The 20,370-nt window shown below is 40.9% G+C and overlaps 1 protein-coding gene across 2 annotated transcripts; it reads left to right on the forward strand.

The window, feature by feature from the left end:
* Window positions 1–443: 443 nt before the first annotated feature.
* Window positions 444–17,814, forward strand: LOC130551712 (DNA-binding protein RFX7). 2 transcript variants are annotated; one of them, XM_057329573.1, is made up of 10 exons: window positions 444–1,131; window positions 1,735–1,768; window positions 7,640–7,725; window positions 9,120–9,158; window positions 10,098–10,220; window positions 10,305–10,421; window positions 10,587–10,671; window positions 10,798–11,005; window positions 11,493–11,794; window positions 11,876–17,814. In XM_057329573.1, the coding sequence occupies exons 1-10, from the start codon at window positions 1,034–1,036 to the stop codon at window positions 15,278–15,280; spliced, it is 4,497 nt and encodes a 1,498-aa protein (XP_057185556.1). In that variant the 5' UTR covers window positions 444–1,033; the 3' UTR covers window positions 15,281–17,814. The 2 variants fall into 2 exon arrangements, with proteins under 2 accessions (XP_057185556.1, XP_057185557.1); XM_057329574.1 differs by lacking the exon at window positions 9,120–9,158 and having other exon boundaries at window positions 445–1,131.
* Window positions 17,815–20,370: the final 2,556 nt, after the last annotated feature.

A 20,370-nucleotide genomic window follows, 5' to 3' on the forward strand; every position in this document is an offset into this window, starting at 1 on the left:
CCTTATTGTTTGTTGTTATTAGTTGTCTCGTACATTTCTTTTCATTACTTGTGAGATTTTTTGGCAATAGTATGTACAGTTGAGTCACAGCAGCAGGGGGCAGTATAGAGTCACAGCAGATCCAGAACTGTTATGTGTTGTTGTTGTTCTGTGTCACCAGCAGAGGGCAGTGTAGAGTCGTATTCAAAAATACAATTAACTTTGCCAAGCATTTGTAAATAAAAATACAGTTTTTGTAAATACGATTTCAAAACATATTTTGGCGTACAATAGATATGTGTATATAAAACTACTTAAATGAGGACATCCAATGGAAATTAAGACTCAGAAAGAGCTTTATTGCTCATACAAAAGATTTCCTTGGTACTAAAAAAACTCCCGTAACGTCACTTACATCTAAATACACAAGCAAAACAGTTTGACAAGCACAGTGGTCATTTACATACATTTAACGTCGATGTGTTATGACGTCATCGCGCATTTAGCATATTTCCCTGAAAACACATCGACGCAATAGTTTGGAGATTTACTTTAATAGTGAGGCAATTTCATAGACTTCCATAGATTTATGATATTAAATCTTCACAGAAACTTGATTGCAGGCCGTTTAGCGAGTTTTTTATTTAGTGATATGTAGTAAACTATCATCACACGTGTGATGTCATGATATTTCACTGTTTAGCGAGGACGTTTGACCCTCGAATACAACAAACCTGTTCACTGACGCGCGCTCGCAGGCGCACGCGCTCTACTGTGTGCGCATGCGCAGTCCCCGCCTGCCCGCAGCAGCTCTGTCCGTGGCGGCTGCTGCTGTTTCTGTCCGCCGTACCGAAGATCTCCCGTGTTTTTCCTCTCGCGTTCTCGCCTGCTGCCGCCGTCGTCGATGCGTCTGAATCCGTACGCCGGGCCCGCGCTGCTCGCTCCGAACGGGCGCTGAAGGCTCGTGTGACCCGTCACCGGGCGTTATGCGCTCGGATGAGGCCTACACGCTGAAGCTGTCCTGCTCTTCCTCATCCTCCTCATCCTCAGCGTGATGGCAGATGATCAACAGCAGCAGCCCGGTGCTCTGGGATCCCTGCAGAGCCCCGAGGCGACGGCGCTGCAGTACAACAAGATCAAGAGCTCCATTTGGTGAGGCGTCCGATTACTGTCCGATCTCAAAAACACAGCAGCACCATCTCGTGCACATCTGTCCACTGACAGACGGACGTAGAGAGAGAGAGAGAGAGCGAGCGAGCGCACCTTGCATGCTACTGCATGCAAATATGACCGATTTTCTACCTCTGATGCGTCGCATCACATGCTTGCTTGTTTACATGAAGTGTGATTTCTGGATGCTATTGCATGAGGATGTCTGATTGCATTGCATGTCTGATTTCATTGCTTGGAAACGATGTCTGATTTCGTTGCTCGTGATGTCTGGTGCATTATTGCATGCGATGTCTGACCGTTGTGGGATTTCTGTGCATGTATTCTTGGTTTTATTTAATGGGATTTACATATTTTTATTTGTCGGATTTAAAGTCGGTTGCATTGCTTGTGTCATTTCGATGCACGTGGGATCTTGTTTATTTTCAAACATCCTCTATTTCTTATAATACTGTATATCGATTGGCCTGTGTATTACATATATAACACACTGTGTGTATACAATTTAAATAAAAGACAAATACAAATAGGATGACACCATTATATCCGTGCACTGCACTAATCTTTGTTTTTCTTGTTTTACAGCAAATCCGTACAATCAAAAGTGGAAAGTATATTGGTAAGTTTTTCATGCAGTATAAATATTCACGAATCAAACAAACACACTTGTGACTTCCCAGTCTACAATACTGCCTTTATTTAAAGAAGCTATATTTTAATTTTGATTGTTTAGCAAATTGTTTGCGACATGTTTTTATGAAATCAAAAAGCTTGAAAATTCTCTGCATTTCATTTCATACAGAACTCATCCAGATGTTTCAAGTGTGTGCACTAGCAAAGAAGTAGCATTTAGTGCACTTCACATGACATAGTGTGTACTGCTTACTGAAGTTGAATGTGGAATTTTGTTACACATTTTAAACTTTAATACATATTTTTTGTGTGTAGTTTACATTAAGACTCTTGTGCACTACATTGCTTGAGACTGTAGTATATTTAGAATACATTGTTTCGGACTGTAGTGTGCTATGTGTTGGAATGTAGTAGGCCCACACATTGTTCTGGACTATAGTATACATCGTTATAGAATCTAGTGTACTGTAGTATACACTGTTTCGTACTGTATACTATACGCTGTTTTGGACTGTACAGTACATTGTTTAAGAGTGTACTATAGTAAGTACACAGTGTTTACACCGTTTGAGACTGGAGTATACATTAGTACACAGCGTCCAGTTGCATGTGGCGTCCAGTTTTCATCTGTTTTTATTTCGACATGTAAAAACGTTTTTTGATGATAGACGATATAGATCCGCTAATATTTAACCATTTTGAGAGTGACGTTGTCCGATAAGCCTGCCCACTTTGTTTTTTAAAATATGGGATTTTAAAATTAAATATTTCTTGGGTGTGCAGTGCATCGTGGGATACAGGAACGTGTGCAGCGTTCTCTCTCTGGTTGAGTATTCTGTACACACACAGATTTGCAGATATAGCGGGTGATTCAGGCATCTCAAGGTTTAAACATTTCCGAGGACTGCAGCGCAAAATAAACGTTCACTTTTCAAATGTAAAAGCCATTAAAAGTTGTGAGCACACTTGATTTAATTCAAGTTTGTATGTATTAGTGTTTGGTTCATGAATGGAGGTGTTTTGTGTAGTCATGAATGGTGTATGATGTCTTCCTATCTGTCCTGTGCTGTAGTTTTTCTGGGACGGGCTGATAAGATTGACATGTCGACGTTTGTTGGCAAGACAAAGAGATGTTTTTTATTATTATGATCTAAAAATGACTTCAGCAAAGTGAGAGAAACCAGATACAAATATCCTCAACTTGTCACGTACCGGTTTTCTTTCAAGTTCATTATTGCTGGTATTGTGTCCTGGACAAATTAACAAGCACACACATATGTGTTTGTCATGGCATTTGTAGTTATGTCTACAGTTACTTGATGATTTCAGGAAGTCAGATCATTGTGGCTCTCAGGATTCATTCATGTGTGTATACAGAAGTGTTGGGGTGGAAATGCTGCTGTCGTTCTCCACGCTGTCGGTTTGATACCTTCTTCTTCTCTTAGCTGGAGTTTGTATTCCTCTAATGCAGTTTATCAGAACTTGAGTGCACAATAGCCACGTTTACATGCACCAAATAATCCACTTGGAATCGGATTGATGGCTCAATCAGACTGAAAAGCCTCCATGTAAACACCTTAATCAATCCGATTGAGGTCGAGACGATTGAAATTTCGATCGGATTGAAAGGGGTGGTGTAGACCGAAAGCAGTCCGATCGGGAGGAAAAAATGAAGCATGGAGTATTTTCTCAATCGGATAAAAAAACTGCGCATGCCTTAAAGGTGCAGTTTGTAACAATTTTGCAGTAAAATATCCAAAAACCGCTAGGCTAGTATTATATATTTTGTTCAGCTGAGTATTTACAATATCTCAAATGTTTCCAACGACTTGTAAATCGTGAGAAAATGGCCATGCTAACCAGTGACACGGGGCTGTGCAGTCGCCTGTCAATGGCGTCATATCCGCGTTCCTCTTTGTTACCGCCTTTACTGACGTAGAAACCGCATGACAACAGTGTCGTGGACAACTGCGGAAGTAGCGTCTAGCAAGCCACTAGCTTGTTTCGAGCAGTCACTTATCCATGGACCACAGTTATTCGCAACATTTATAAAACTTGACCTCATCCGCTAACATGATTTCTCGTTCTCGGTCTGATTGATGGCCATCAGCGGTGAGTTGAAGACAACAGATCCCATCATTCCACGCTCCTTCACAGCGTCATCAAGCTACTACATTGTTGTCGTTTTGATCGTGCGCCCTCTAGTGGCGGCTTTTACAAACTGCAGCTTTAATTATCTAATGTTTGCCTCTAATATTGGAAATCACACAAACCTCACCATAAGAACATGTTTTATCCACGGCAATGTCACGCACATTATTAAGGGACATTCTACAGGGCTCGTGTGTTCTTTTATAATGTTACATAAAGCAAATAAAGAACGTTATTCGAAAACTGTGTTTTCTTTGCAACGTGAAAATACTGACTATATTGACTTATACATCCATCCAGAGACGAAGTTGTTACCAGGCCCCGCAACGTTCAACAAACTTGGTCAATCTGGAACTTTTTACACGGTTGTCGCGGTTGTTTTTTCTCGCGGGTTAAGAGTGGAAGAATGTTGTTCATCAGATGTTGATTATTGGGCTATACGAGGCAGCCTTTCCCATACAATGCATTTACTTGGGCGGCCCGCCCAGGTATATTTATGGCCGCCCAAGTATATTTTGCATCACATTTTTTTATCCATCCGTGCTAATGACAGTATCTGTGATCGAACAACTAGTGGATAAACAGCACTTACGCGTCTTCTCTCCTTCCTGACTTGTTTGGTGTGAGTGGAGCGTGGTCGTGTGCGCATCCTCATCTTCCGTGTTCGCATCATGCACTCTCTCTTCCGATCTCTTCCGATGAGCTCCATGTGTGTGCGCGAGCCCTCGGCCTCTCGTATTTAACTGTCACTTGCATTTAAAATCAAAGTGTTCGTAATACAGCAACACATTGTCGAGAAAGGGCAAACAGCATATAGCCGCTCTTTATTGTAGATGTACTGTATTGTGATTTTGTTGTTGATGTTGCGTTTATAAATCAGAATTTTAGCAGCGGTTAAAGTGACTGCTGGTAGCATCCCGTTGTAAAATACAGCCATGTTCAGACTTGAACGCCCGTTGGAGGATAGTTTTGTATAAATGTAAGTTTAATTTTCACTTTCAGCAACTTCTGATTGCATTTCTATCGATAAATTAGTATTATAGTTTTTAAATATGTGGTTAGTTATTGCAAAGACGCTCTCTGTTTAAAATTCAAATAGACTTCCGTTACGCTGCCTATGTTTCTCTGGGCTGCCTTCGTGCGCAAGGTCATGGCGTTCGGCTGCTATTGTAACCAAACGCTGCAAGCGTTTTTTGATTAAAAAAGCGCTTTTGACAACTTTTTCTTGTCAAAAATAGTGTTAGTTTGTGACGTCAATAAAGTACTAACATGACGCGATGATGTCACAAATATGCTAATTAGTTTGTGACGTCAAAAAAGTACTAACATGGCGCGATGACGTCACAAATATACTAATTAGTTTGTGACGTCAAAAAAGTACTAACATGGCGCGATGACGTCACAAATATACTAATTAGTTTGTGACGTCAAAAAAGTACTAACATGACGTGATGACGTCACAAATATGCTAATTAGTTTGTGACGTCAAAAAAGTACTAACATGGCGTGATGATGTCACAAATATGCTAATTAGTTTGTGACGTCAAAAAAGTACTAACATGGCGCGATGGCGTCACAAATATGCTAATTAGTTTGTGACGTCACCAGTGCCACAAGTCTGTCAAAATCCTATGGGAAACACTGCGAGGTCATTTGAGATGTTTTTGGGTCGTTTAGATTGGCCATTGCACTGGATTTGTGACGCCAATCTGGCAACCCTAGCTGTGCGCTTGCGTTCTGTTTGGAATGCACATAGTGCAGTGCAGTGCAGTGTTTGATTCATTTACAGTTATATAGAAATAGATGGATAGACAATAATAAAAGCATGTTGGGTTTGGTCGTCTCTTAACTGCAAAGCCAGTAGAATCGAGTGCAAAATGAATGTGGAATTTTTTCTGTCTGTCAATCATTTTGCACATACACGTGTACCATTTACATTTATGCATTCACACAGTGTATTTAAGCTATACGTTTTTTATTTATTTTACATTTATGCATTTGACAGTCGCTTTTATCCAGAGCGACTTACATTGCATGATACTTTGCATTTGTTTCTGAGTATGTGCAATCCCTGGGATCGAACCCATGACCTTTGCGTTGCTAGCATCATGCTCTAACCACTGAGCTACAGAAAAGCTTATTTGTTTTATCACTATTTTATTTTTTATACTTTTTTGTCAGCATTTGTGTTCCCTGGGAATTGAACCCATGCTTTACATTTATGCATTCACACAGTGTATTTATTTAAGATATACTTTTAATTTGATACATTTTTTGAGTATTTGTGTCCCCTGGGAATCAAACCCAATTTCTATCATCTGAGATTGAAAACACCTGAATGATGTGAGGTCAGGGTTTTAGGGTCCGCCAATGGTTTTGTTGTTTTTGTGTGTCGTTGTGATTGTGTTTCTGCTTCGTATCTGAGCTGAATCATGTGTAATTTATTTTTTATAATAATTAAATTGACACAAAAATGGCCGGTGACACCTGTTGCTTCTGTACAGCCAATCAGAAGACAGATATGGATTGTTTACATCACACTTCAATTGCTCCATACATACTTTATATTGTGATAAAACGAAGCTTATTTAGAAATCACAGTGATGTGCGTGTATTCAGTAGACATGATTTATTTATTTTTTGCCAAATAACAGTTGGAGTTTTAATGTTTCTTTAAAATTCAAGATTATAAATCTTGACAGATTTACGCTGGATGTCTGTATTGGCTGAGAGCTTCCTTGAAGCCCCACCAGACACGTCACACTGTGTGTTTAGGAAATAAGAAGCGAATTGTCGTTTTATTTTGAATGTAATCCACATTGTCTGTCACGTCTCGCCTCATTCACGAGCACTGGTTTCCCCTAGCAACAACGAGACAAATAGAACAGGAAGAGGTGAGAGGTATTCATTCTCAGCAGCCAATTGAAAGTGAGGTGGGGCGGAGCCCACGCTGAAAAGATGCTGTTGTGAGCGTGTCAGTGTTGACATGCATGTTTACCGTCAGGGTTCACATGGCAACCGCCTGAGACTCCTGCAGGATTGCAGGCGTCGGTCGTATGCGCAGACACTCCGGTGTGTTTTTGTTCCCGGCGGACCCGAGGGCCGTAACGTTCTCCCTGTAGTCCCCGCCGGCCTCGAGGAAGAGAAAACAATGATGTCATAGGCCGTCCGGGGAACCGGATTGAATGTAATACAGCCACGTGAACAGTCCAGTTCAAGGTTATTATTATTAAAGCAAATCAAATACACAATTTATTCTTTTAAAAACCAAAAGAAAATAAACTGAAATAAGTTGAGCCAAATACTAACTGGAAATAAAAATAAACACGGAAAAAATGCAGCAAAGCTGCTAAAAGTTCAACTAAACGTAACATAAAAATATGAAACTAAAAGCTATAATCAAAATAAAATTACAATAAATCAACAGAAAAATTGAGACTTAAACTATAATGTTGGAGCTGACGGACCCATAATAGCATGATTTCTCTCTAAAATAAACATTATTATGTTACATAAAGCTTTTCGTCATTTAATATACATTCATGTGATTAAAAATGTCATGATGTTGTGAATAAGTGGTGGTTGGCTTGACATCAATGTCTTGTCATTGCTGCCACATTGACATTGAGTTTTATTTCAATATATTTTCAATGAAACCATTGCAAACTTGTCATGTTCTTCTTCCTCGTGTGTTTTATTCACGCAGCAAGATGTTGAGAAGTTTACAGACATTGAGAAACTCTACCTCTACCTCCAGTTGCCTTCTGGTCCCAGCAGTGTCCATGAGAAAAGGTACATCCTACAATAATATTCTTCATAACATTTCATTTAACATTTTTCTGTTGACTCATAGCATATATATCTCATATTTACATTTTAATATTGTCTCTCATGCACGTTTAGTGACCCTTTTGAAAATTAAATGTGGTTGTTTGGTTTTATTCATGGTAAAACTATGGTAACTACACTTGTTCAATAATAAAACCATGCTTAATTTTCTAAAGTGTAAACATGCGCAGAAAGTCTGAGTTCACCACTATCGTCATCATGTTTCCGTTGTCATTTGTCCTACTTTTGCATTTGTTTCTATGCATTGACAGTCATATGAGCTCGACATTTCATCATTTAAAGCCGACTTGTATAAATTATGTAGGGCTGTCAATTTAGCACGTTCATATTGTACAGTAATTTAAAAAAATGATGTAGTTATTAACATGTGCGCTAAAGTAACGCAAATTATTTCTGCACCATGACTCCAATGTCATATTTTCCGACCGGTTTGAGATTAACATTGCATTTGTTTATAATGCAAAGGTACAGAAGCCAGCGAAGCGCATTGATACAGGCAGTGTTGGGCAAGTTACTCTGAAAAAGTAATTAATTACTAGTTACTATTTACATATTCAATAGTGCAATTAGATTACTGTACAAATTACTCTCTCCAAAAAGTATTTAATTACTCATTACTAATTACTTTCTATATCCTACATCAACCTTGATTAGTTAAGTGATTCAAGGATAGACATGAAACGGCTCTTAATTCATTCAAATAAATAATATTAAACTACATAAAATAATATTATTAACTGAACCAAAGTATTACAAATGTGAGAATTATACATTAAAGCACAGATTTTAAAGTTAGACTTTCAATTTTGATGTCAATTCCACTATCGCACACACATATATTACACACAGTATTTAGTTCAATTACATCAGTAACTGTAATTAAATGACAGAAAAATAAGAGTAATCCCTTACTTTACTTTTTCAAGGGAAAATTAAGTAAATTACAGTAACTGATTACTAAGTAACTAGATACACCCAACACTGGATACAGGACACATTTTTGCACTTTAAACTTATCGACAGAATGCACAAACACATCCTTTGTGAATAGCTCTTGCTATATAAAAAAAAGAAGATATTATTTAAAAAAGCGGTACGTTGACTTGTTACAAATGTTTATAATGTGTATGTATTTTGTTAATTCGTTTTTTTTCCAGCAAATATTGATATCATGTGGTTAATTGTGATGAATGAATTGGCATATGTCATAGAATTATTATTTGATTGACAGCCCTGAAATTATGACATTGCAATATCAGCGTCTTGTATTTTATCATTTGTTTATTATGTGTCTATCATGTTCACCACTCTTTCCCAACATGATGTTCCCAACATAGAACTGACACTCAGAGAGGTTCTGCGAGTCCTGCGACATGGTATTAAAACTTTCAAACTATATTAAAGGGAAAAGCATTCTTAAAGGGATAGTTCACCCAAAAATGAAAATTCTGTCATCATTTATGTAACTTCATACCTTTTTCCGATGAACACAGAGAAAGATGTTTGGAAGAATGCAAGTCATTTTCAGTTCCGGGACATCGTTGACTACCATAGTAGGAAGGATTAAATAGTAGTCAAGGGTGCCCTTGAACTCTTTGTTTCCTAAATTCTTCAAAATATCTCATTGTGTGTTCAACAGAACAAAAAAAATACATTTTTTTCTACTATGGTAGTGGATGATGTCACAGAACTGAAAATTGCTAACATTCTTCCAAATATCTTACTCTGTGTTCATTGGAACAAAGACATTTTTACAGGTTTGAAACAACCTGAGGGCGAGTAAATGATGACAGATTTTTCTTTTTCGGATGAACTATCACTTTAAAGGGGCAGTGCACCCAAAAATCTCTTTCTTTACTCACCCTCATCCCTATAAGACCTGTTTGACTTTCTTTTGCGTGTTATAAAAGCTCACTCTTGAATAGTGACTTAATAGAGAAATGCATAAGAGAATCATGAACATGGTCATGTGGGATATATCAAACTATTCCAATGACAAATTATAGCTCGTGATCTCAGAAGATTTGAGATGTGGCATGGGTTGTTTTTTGTACGTTTGGAGCTCGACGCCTCCAGTCCCCATTCGCTTTCATTCGATTGAAAAGAATGATGAGAATGAATGGGGAATGTCCCTCAGAAATTCCCCTTTTGTGTTTCACACAAGATCTAAAGGTATACCTGTTTGGATTGACATGAGGGTGAATAAATGATGTCAGAGTTTTCATTTTTGGGTGAACTGTGCCTTTAAAGTCTCACAGATTTCTGGGGCTACAGGTTGAATGTCTTAAGCTTTCTTCTTGCATTTTTCTCCCAAGTGACCAGAATTCCATGTCGTCCAGTCGGACTCAACAGATGTACGCTTTCAATTGGATTCGAAATCATTTGGAAGAGCATCCGGAAACCTCGCTGCCAAAACAAGAGGTGTACGATGAATACAAGTGAGTGTGTTTTTATTTTTTTACGCAGCAGTAAAAGGCAGATGTTTGCGTCCGTGTGCTCATCTTGTTGATGTTGTGTTTCAGGAGTTACTGCGACAATCTGGGATACCATCCGTTAAGCGCGGCTGATTTTGGAAAGATCATGAAAAACGTTTTTCCGAACATGAAGGCACGTCGCTTGGGCATGAGAGGAAAATCAAAATATCCTGTTTGTGGTCAAAGTAAAAGCTGTCGACACAAGGCTATTTTATAAATCATTATATAGATGAAGGTGTCTTGACTTGATATTTAAGGTAAAGTGTGTAATGTGTAGTGTCACCCAACATACTTGCAAAAACGGTCACGTTACCCTTAACCGTGAATCACGTACTGCTACAGCGGTCTGAGGAAGAAAGCGCTGGTGCACATGCCGTCACTCCCTAACCTGGATTTACACAAAGCCGGAGATGGGGTCAGTATCCACTTTCTGTCGAATCCGAAAATAAGAAATTCAGATGCAACTTATTTTTTTAAATGCAATTTAAAACAATACTTCCATGTGTCGTGTTCCTGAAATGTCTCTTCTTTCTTCTGTAAGTGTGAGTTGTTGGAGTCGACGGGTCAGTCTCCCAGCGCTGAGGACGAGATGCGTTCAGCAGCATGCGGTCTGGTGTGTGAATGGGCCCAGAAGGTTCTGAGTCGTCAGTTTGACAGCGTGGAGGAACTGGCGCGATTTCTGCTCAACAGTCACTATATCGGCACTAAGTCCATGGCGGCTCTCACTGTTATGACTGGAACCCCGACAGGCAAGACGCGAAAACATTACTCTCATAACGCCACACGTACTCACTTCGTTGTAAGCGTTCTTTAGCCCGATACAGATGGTAATTGTTTCTCGTAAGTTTGTCACAGCAGTGATCATACTATGCTTTTGAGTGGGAGAGAAAAATGTACAAAAGGACTTCGTTCCTGTTTATAAACTGAAAAATGTGGATTGGGACAACAGTTGAATTACCCTCATGACCTTGAAGGGCTCCAGACTAACTCTTCTTACTAGGAGCACTGTAGCCTACAAGCCTCTTGTAAATGATGAAAATATCCAAAGTCCCCATTAGAAACAATTACTGCCCGAATAGGGTTTTGGGAGACACTTTTTTTGTGAAGAAAAATTACATTTAGTCTTTGTTAAGGTAAGAAACTAGAGTGTTGACAAAACCTTTGGGGTTTATTTTCTATTTGTATGTGTTGCATTTTTGTTTTCTAGTTTTAACTTTAAGTCTTTACATTTTTTAGGAATGAAAACCCCAACGCCGGCCTCTGCGTTTGTGCCAACCGGTGAAGCCAACGCGTTCCAGCCCCAAGTGAAGACCCTCCCTTCACCCTCTATAGATGCCAAACAGCAGCTACAGCGAAAGATCCAGAAGAAACAGCAAGAACAGAAGCTCACCTCTCCTCTGCCCATGGATGCCCAGGCCAGACGGGCGGAGGCAGGGACACCCGGACCCGGGTCCAGTCTCACCTGTTCAAGTCCTGCGTTACTGTCCCCTCAGCCTACCATAGGCATTGTGGTCGCTGCTGTATCAAGTCCCATCACGGTAAGAAGATTTTGATTTCAAAGTTATTACATTGTGTCCATTGTCAAGATCTAAATTCTTCTTTGTTTGTGTCATTTGCAGGTTCAAAGAAACAGACAGCTAATGACATCTCCAAATCCTGTTGGGGCAGCAGAGGGAAAAGTTGTACCTGTTAACTTCCAGGTCGTGACGCAACCTGTTAAGCAGTCTCCAAAAACACCCCAGAATATTTCTGCCAGCCCAGTAGGTGACAGGTTGGCGAGACACAGATACGCCCAGATATTACCCAAGCCCTCAGCCACCAGCGCCATTACCCTTCGCTCGCCCCCAACGCTCCTCATCACCAACAGCCCCATCAAGACGGTGATGCCCACGTCTCACGTTAGCTCTGTAAACGTGGTCAAGATGACGGCAATATCGCTAGCACCCAACAGTAGCAGCAACAGCAGTACTACTTCGACCTCACTGCGACCTGCCTCGGCTGGAATCAGTAGCACAGTTTCCCAAGAAGAGACCCTGCAAGCTCAAAATGGTGCGTCTGCTATGACGTCCCAGGTACCAGGGGTCTGGAAAGCTGGACGTCCTTCCACGACCCTAACACCATCTGCATGCACCACCACCAGTGAGGTCAGATTGACATTCCAGGCTGTGAACGAGAGTAGCTCTGCTGTTGACAAACAAAGCACCGCGTCAGCGGCAAACACAGGACAAAAGAACGAACGAGCCACTAAATTCAGGGCTTCCAGTGAACCGTCTCTCCTTATCAAGGCGTCTCCTGTGCCTGAAAGAGTGACAAGGGCCAAGAGTGACTCTGCAACCCCTTCGAGTACAATCATGGGGGCCCTTGCCCCAAGCAGCAATAACAACAACCAGCCAGAAAGCACCTTTTATTTAACTGTTACCAACCAGAACGTAGATGCTGAATTGTCATCCATTGCCAGAGTGGCAACTGTAAGCACTTCTTTTAAAGATGCCGCTCCGAAAAGCCCCCGAAAACGCTCCGCATCTGTTCTGGAGACGCACACAATCCCGGTTAAAAGGGTTTTCATTTCCCAGCAACCTTTGGATGTTAACGCCAATCCCAAGCCAGGTCTCGTAATAGCAGCTAAAAAGATCCAGAGACCTGGAACGCCAGCGAGACCAGAGAGCGCTCCGTGCAAAGTGACCCTAAAACATACCAGCTCCCTTCCAACTCAAATCCTGGCTCTTTCCGATACTCCCATTGGAACTCTGAATGCCTCTCTGACTGTTAATCCTCAAAGCTATTCACAAATCAACAATGAAGTTGCTGATGAAACTGTCAGAACAGACCACTCCTTATTTCAGCAGATCAGCGAGCATCAACAGGTTACCAGTGCGGTGTCTCAGGAGGCCTCTGTTGTAAGCGAACTCAAGAGCTCATTGCAAGACTTCTCGCAACAGATTCAAGCTGAACATAAGCAGATTGCAGCTATTCAGTTACCGTTGATGGCTCAGGCCGCAGAGGCGTCCAGTCAGCTCACTCTTCAGCAGGACATTGTTGATTTTGCAGGAGCTCAAGCTAGCATGGACTATTTCCCGTTCAACGATGATGATATGACCCAGGACAGTATAGTGGAAGAGCTCGTACAGATGGAGGAACAAATGAAGTTGAATAATAGTTTGCAGTCTTACCTAAGTTGTGTGGACATATCTCTACAAGGTCAAGCTACAGTGGGTCAAGGAACGATCCTGTCACCTCATCAGACCGGTACACAGTTCTATCACTCTTCGCATAGTAGCGCCACACCGATCCACACGCCTACACCGACGCCCACACCAACACCGACACCTACTCCAACTCCCACCTCCGAGATGCTACCAGGGGGACATAGCTTGACCAGAGAAAGCCCTTGTTCCAGACTAGCACCCGTTACCCCGGTGGACAGCATCTTGGGTGGAAGGCATACACCCATCAGCACTCCCCTGTCAAACTGCAGCAGCAGCGTCCCCCCAAGCCCTGTTGAATGCCGCAACCCCTTTGCGTTCACCCCGATCAACTCCAACATAACCGGTTACCACGATACCAGCGTTGTGTCAAGCAGTCCAGTGAAACCCATGCAAAGACCGATGGCTACCCACCCTGATAAAGCAAAGCTGGAGTGGATCAACAACAGATACAACAGCACTGCAGGGTCTCCTGTCATCTCCAACACCACTACCATTGGTATCCTGCCCAGTTACCAAGATCTAGTTGACGATCACTTCCGCAAACCGCATGCCTTCGCCATCCCCGGTCAATCCCTCCAGTCTCAGACAAGACATCAGGAAGGGAATCTGGGAAGGTTGACAACTGTGTCGCCAGTGCAACCAACTGCCAAGCAGGAAAGTTTTGCGGTCCCCGCTCCATTAGACAACAAAGGGACAGGAAGCACATCTACATCGGGAGGTGGAACGTTCCGTTGTCGCAGCGTTAGCCCGGCGGTTCGGCAGCGGAATCTTAGCGGCACCACCGCACAAACGGTCACCACCCCAAGGTCTGTTGTTTCTCCCTTCAACTTCCCCCTGACGTCCGAGGTCCTGAGCATTCTCTCCAACAACCAATCAGTGGCCAGCAGCTTAGCTCAGAGGAGCCAATCAGTGCCGCTTAACATCATGATGCAGTCTGAGCTACTTCCTGTCAGTCACCAGGTGCAACATAACAACAGCACTAAGATCACCACAGTGCTCCTTAGCAAGATGGACACGGATGGAGACGATACAGTTCGAGGGCTGGGTGTAAACAACCTCCCCGCCAATTACACGGCACGGATGAATTTGACGCAGATCTTGGAGACAACGCAAGGCTTCCCCGGAGGTCCCAACTATCAAAACCAGCAGCTGCCTCTGGATCCAAGCCCTTCACCTTTTGAACTTTTGACCCAGAAGACGGGTTACCTCATAACCACAGGGGAGGAGCAGGTCACCTTCTCCACAGACAACGGCCAAGCACAATCAAGCTCTGGACTGCAGCAACAAGAAGAGCTTCAGCTTCAAGAACAACAGCTGGAGCTGCAAGATCAACAGCTGCAACTTCAGAATCAACAACTTCAACTTCAGGACCAACAGTTGCAGTTGTCCGATCAACAACAGTTAGATGATCCAGATCTCGCCCAACAGCACTTGTTGCCCCAGAGCTCCCAGCAAGATGTTGATAGGGAGCAGCTGGATTTTAACACCACTGTCAAGGACCTTTTGGGAGAGGACGGTCTCAACCCCAGTTCACAGCTCGTCGGGCAGGTGGCGTCTGAACTCAGCGCCGTGGCCTCTGACTTCTCCAGCGATATCCGGTTGACCACCGACCTCTCCAGTAGCATTAATGACCTGAACACTTTGGACACCAACCTGCTGTTTGACCCCAGTCAACAGCAGGACCAATATGAAGATGCCACACTGGAAGAACTGAAGAACGATCCTCTGTTTCAACAGATTTGCAGTGATACTGTGAACTCGGCTGGTTTCGATTGGCTGGAGAACAAAGACCAGCCGACCGTGGAAATGTTGGGATAATGCGATCACTTGTTCTTTTGTTGTTGATGTCGTCGTCATTATATTTATGCTTTTGTTCTGTTTTTATTGTGAAGTTTTGTGTATCCTTTGCGTACAAAAATGTTAAATAACGTGTCTGTGCAGCAAAAATCTGGACGTGGTCCAGTGTGTGAAGTGCCAGCCTTATAGGCATGTGCTTTTTCAACATGTTTTACTGCTTAACAGGTCATTGCAGTCATTCTCCCTATTCTGAAGTCATTTCCAGCGGACGGTCGAATATTTCCTCTATATAGACGTCACTGCGTGCACAACCTATTTGCTAGCGTATCTTTTGATTTCCTTTGCACTGTTTTAACGTCGTAGTGGACGTTGCGGACCCGCATGCGTCATTTCCTCTTGTATTTCGACGAAATGCAATATTCCATGTGACAAATCATTGACTTTGAGGGAAACTTACTTCCTAGACAAACAGTTGTCTAAATGTGTTATCGGGGCCAGATGGCACGTACGACAGAGGTGTGAAATACCGCATTTACATATCGTCAGTCGTCAGTTCAATGAACTGCAGAGATTTTAGGTGCTAATTGGTGCTGACGTCAAGAATCTCATTTACTGAACCGTCGTTTGTTTTTGTCCAAATAAAAAAGACGTTTTAAGGCCATAACACTTGTACTGTTAAATCGAAACCGTTGGGGAGGAATGAAATCTTTGCTGTATTCGTTGTTGTTTTTTAAAATTCAAAATAGGAAGAATCTGCCTTATTTTTACAGTCCCTTTTATTCCATTTCATCAATAAGGTTTTTTTACTCTTAAAGCGCGCCATGCGTTCCGTTTCTGGTTGCTAGGCATTTGTATGTCTGTCCAGCCATCATTTCAAACTGGTAGCTTCTTGTACCGTGTGGTATGGTGACGGCTCGATATTCTTTCCAAGGATGGGACAAACTTGAGATGAAATCTGTCTAGTTTCTCCGGCCTTAACTCCATACCAAAGAGAAGCTGTTGAAGAACAAAACGAGATGGCGAATCCGTCGCTTGGTCCATCTTTGGTTTCCCATCATCAGAAAGTGGTGGTTTGACGTCGTTGCGGTTGAAGGTCGTTCCTGAACTCTTATTTGTGTAAATTGTGTATACGACAGACGTGTTGGATGTACAGGTAAATATGGAGCGAAGAGCATGTTGTAGAAGGCTGAAGGTTTCGGCTGTCGGTAGACGTTAAGATAGTGCCGCATTTGTATAAAGGACATCATGAAATTTCCATGTTATCAAGCCGCTGTATAATGGTGATGATTTGTAGCTAGATGAGAGTGCCCTTACCGAAACAGAAGATGCTGTTTATAACGCAGCACGATAGCTGGCCTGTTGCGTTCCTGGCTTTCTGTGATGTACTAGTTGATGCCGTGTCTTTTGAGTCTGTAGCTTGCTGATGTTTTTTTTTTCTTGGGACTTTATGGGTTCCTGCATACGCAGATGTGTCGTGTAAACCAAGAGGGATATTATAGCATGGATTTATTGAGAAAAAAAAAGAAATTAGATTCGACTTAAAAATAAAAGCGTTCATTTTATTGTGACATAGCTAAATGTGATGTGCCGCGACGAATCGACGGAGCAGACACTGGAACGGAGTTGAAATTCAGAAAACGTACAAACGTTCATCTTATTGCACTAAAAGATTTCTTTGTTTTGTTTGTTTATCACATTTTAGTCTTCGTACGTGTTTTAAGGACAAATTGGTGCCCGCGTTGTTGTTTTTTCCTTTTGATGACAAATAGCAAACGGGGAATTACTCATGACGCGATCGACGAATAATTACCTTGTGTAGCAATGAGCACTAATCTCAATGAGATCCGCCGTGTACAACTTCTCATACATGAGAATAAAATAAGAAAACTAAAAATGACGTGAGTTTAAAGTAACGCCGACATGCTTCACGTTATGAAATGACTGTATCTGCGCATGTATGTCAAACTCTCTATGGTAGTATTCGCTGCGAGCGCTCCCTTAACCAATCAGAACGAGAGGTGACGCGACGGTAGTTCTTCAAAAGCTATATGCATTTTATGACGTTTACCAAGTTAAAATGAGTCCGTTTCTGTTCGTGAATGTTGTTTCTTTTTGTTCGTCTTTTTAACATTTCTTTTTACATATATCTTCAATTTCCTCCATTTTATATATATGTATATATATATGAAAAAACAAATGTCTTTATGTGAAGAAAGCTGTAAATATTTTTTATGTTGCGGCATTTATTAATGCACTGATTTTGTGTTGTTGTTATAGGATTAAGACAACAATCCTTTTTTTGATACGTGAGGGTTGATGTTTAAATGGTCATCTGCTAGAGAAACGTCTTCATTCTGTTCGTTCAGGACTGTAGATTTCAGCCTCAGATTTGCTGGTTTTCGCTCTTCGTGGACAGTAGCTTGTTAATATTGCAAATGCGTTTCAGCGATGTTTGTATGTTTGTTTGTTTGTATTTCTTTTTCTGTTTTTCCAATGGAAAGTACTCACAGGTGAGATTTTTTAAGTGGTTTTAAAAGCCAATAAACATTTTTTAAACAATACTATGTGGTGTTTGTGTATGTTCTTGTGTTTGAGAATGATGTCCTCTGCTGGTTTCTACAAGCACTGCAGACCAGATGTGGTTCTCATGAACTTGGTATGATGTCACTGATGTCACAAGCACTGTCCAATCAAATGCCAGTAGTAAACCATATATGTCTGCACACAAAAATGTCATCTAAGCGAAACCATGGTAGATGTGAGCTTTACGTGGTTGAGTTATTTCATGTTAATAAGTCCTGAATATGAGGCTACAGATCTACTTATAAAGCTGTAACCTTTTTTTAATCTTTTGCTTCATCATTGTAAGTGAGCTGTTGTTTATGACCTCAGATGAGCAACGCTCCAAACCACAACCACAGATTTCACATTTTATGTAATCATTATGATCACAACATCATTGCTTCTATTAATGCTGTTCTGGTTTTAAAATCTAGAAACGTATTTTCAGTAAAGTAGCTTTGCAATATACACTAAAAACTTTCACTTATTTCAACCTAAAAACTTTACTTTTCAAGTTGTCTTCATCAAATGTTAAATAAAACTTTAATGATATTAATCTGACTTTAAAAATCTAGTTATATTTTTTGTATAACTTCATTTTATAAATTATGCAAAATACTATTCAAATGACTTAAAAGGCCAATTTGATTTAACTTTAAGTTGTCCTTAATTTTAAAAGTTGATTTTCTTTGTTTATATTTTGTACTGTGAAAATTAAATAAAAAAATACACTGAAAGATTAATAAATTGACCATTTATTAAATCAACCAAGGTTAAAGTTAAAGACTTGTATTTATTGTATTCTATTGATTGTATTTACACATTTTTTTGCATTTTTAAGTACAATCAAATTGGCTTAACAAGTCATTTCAACTCAATATTTTACATTTCTAAATGTTTAAATAATTAAGCTCCTCAAAATAACTTAAGAGATTCCATCTTATTTCTACAAGTTACAGCAACTCACCACTGGCCAAAATGACTTGTAAAATTAATTTTTACCTTAAATATAAAGCAATATTTTTTCATCTACTAGATAAACAAACGGAAAAAATGAACAAACGGAAAATATACAAAAGAAATCATAAACTATTTGTGCCAAACAGAGTGCGTAAACTTTGGTTGAGATTGTTTCAAGTTTAAACAACAGTAATTGATTCTTGACTCGGCGAACAGTGCTGATAAATACTGTACTCTTCTGCATATTCGATCGGATCTGCTTTTGGGGCGAACGGGGGTCATTTAATCCACACCAGAGGTCACAGTAATTCAGCGGCCCGCACGGGTCACAGTGATGGGGGTTCACCCTGGACTTGTCTTTAACCAATAAGAGCGAAGCTGCAGGGTGCCGTCTCCCCTTTCCCATGACCTGACGCATATTCACACAATGATAATGACTTCTAGCTTTATTGATCCCCGTCCGTGATGTCCACTTCACTGATCACTTGACTCATTTCTGTTGCCCCAAAAATAAGACCTCTGATATTTCACTGCCAGGATATCATAGAAAAAATTATTGTAAAATTAATTTTTACTTGCAATATTTTTTCATCTACCAGCAACCACACAGCAATTTGTAAAGCACTTTTGCAGTCATGTGCCAAATCAAATGATAAGACCCCACAGTCTGCATCAAGCTGACACCTCTGAATAAGTTTACAATTGGATAATAATTCACAGAATTACCTCGTTCTTTCTTAAAGTGAAAACTTATGAACATAAACAGGTAGAGATTGTGGTTGTAAACAGTATCCCACAAGGCCATGCTCTCACATAGGATGAGGGTCTCACAGCTGTTGGTCTATTGTCCTGCAGGGTCAATAAGTGCATTGGCTGAGCAGCACGTGCTGGATATCTCCTCATCATTGCTTTGAGTTCAGTGTTATGAGTCAGTTGAGCTGTAGTTTGAGACAGAGAACTCACTGGATATGAGGAGACCGCCACATAATAATCCTGGTGATAGAGATGTAATGAGTTTTGCACAAAACACACAAAAGTATAGTATTTCCTTTCATAAATGAAAATGTTAGTTCTTGTAGCTCAGTTGTTAGGGCATTACATTAACTGTGCAAAGGTTGTGGGTTTGATTCCCAGGGAACGCACACACTGATCAAATGCATATGATGTTTAAGTCACTTTGGATAAATGTGTCTACCACATGCATGGAAATTAAAATTTGACTAGTTCCTGTATACAGTACATTTCCATTCTATTGGAACATTTAAAGCCTTTTATATTTTATTTCTGAAAGATGCAGAGCAATTCAGTGCGCAACAGTGATGTGAAATGTACAGTAAAGCTCTCCACAACTACGAGTGGAAGTAACGGATTGATATAACAAGATTGCATAAACATAGACATCTAATAATGGAAGATTCTGGGTTATGGTGGGGGGTCTTGAATAACGTGTGGGCGGGGAGAGAGAGAGAGAGGGGGGGGGGGGGGGGGAGCGCGAGGTGCCGTCGGGCTGCAGGTTCATTATAGTGATCGGTGCGCAGTGCTCGAGACTCGTTCCGGACGCGCGCTGGTTTTACGCGCAGAATGACAGT

Source organism: Triplophysa rosa, linkage group LG3 (genome assembly GCF_024868665.1).
Source record: "Triplophysa rosa linkage group LG3, Trosa_1v2, whole genome shotgun sequence".
Taxonomy (NCBI): Eukaryota; Metazoa; Chordata; class Actinopteri; order Cypriniformes; family Nemacheilidae; genus Triplophysa; species Triplophysa rosa.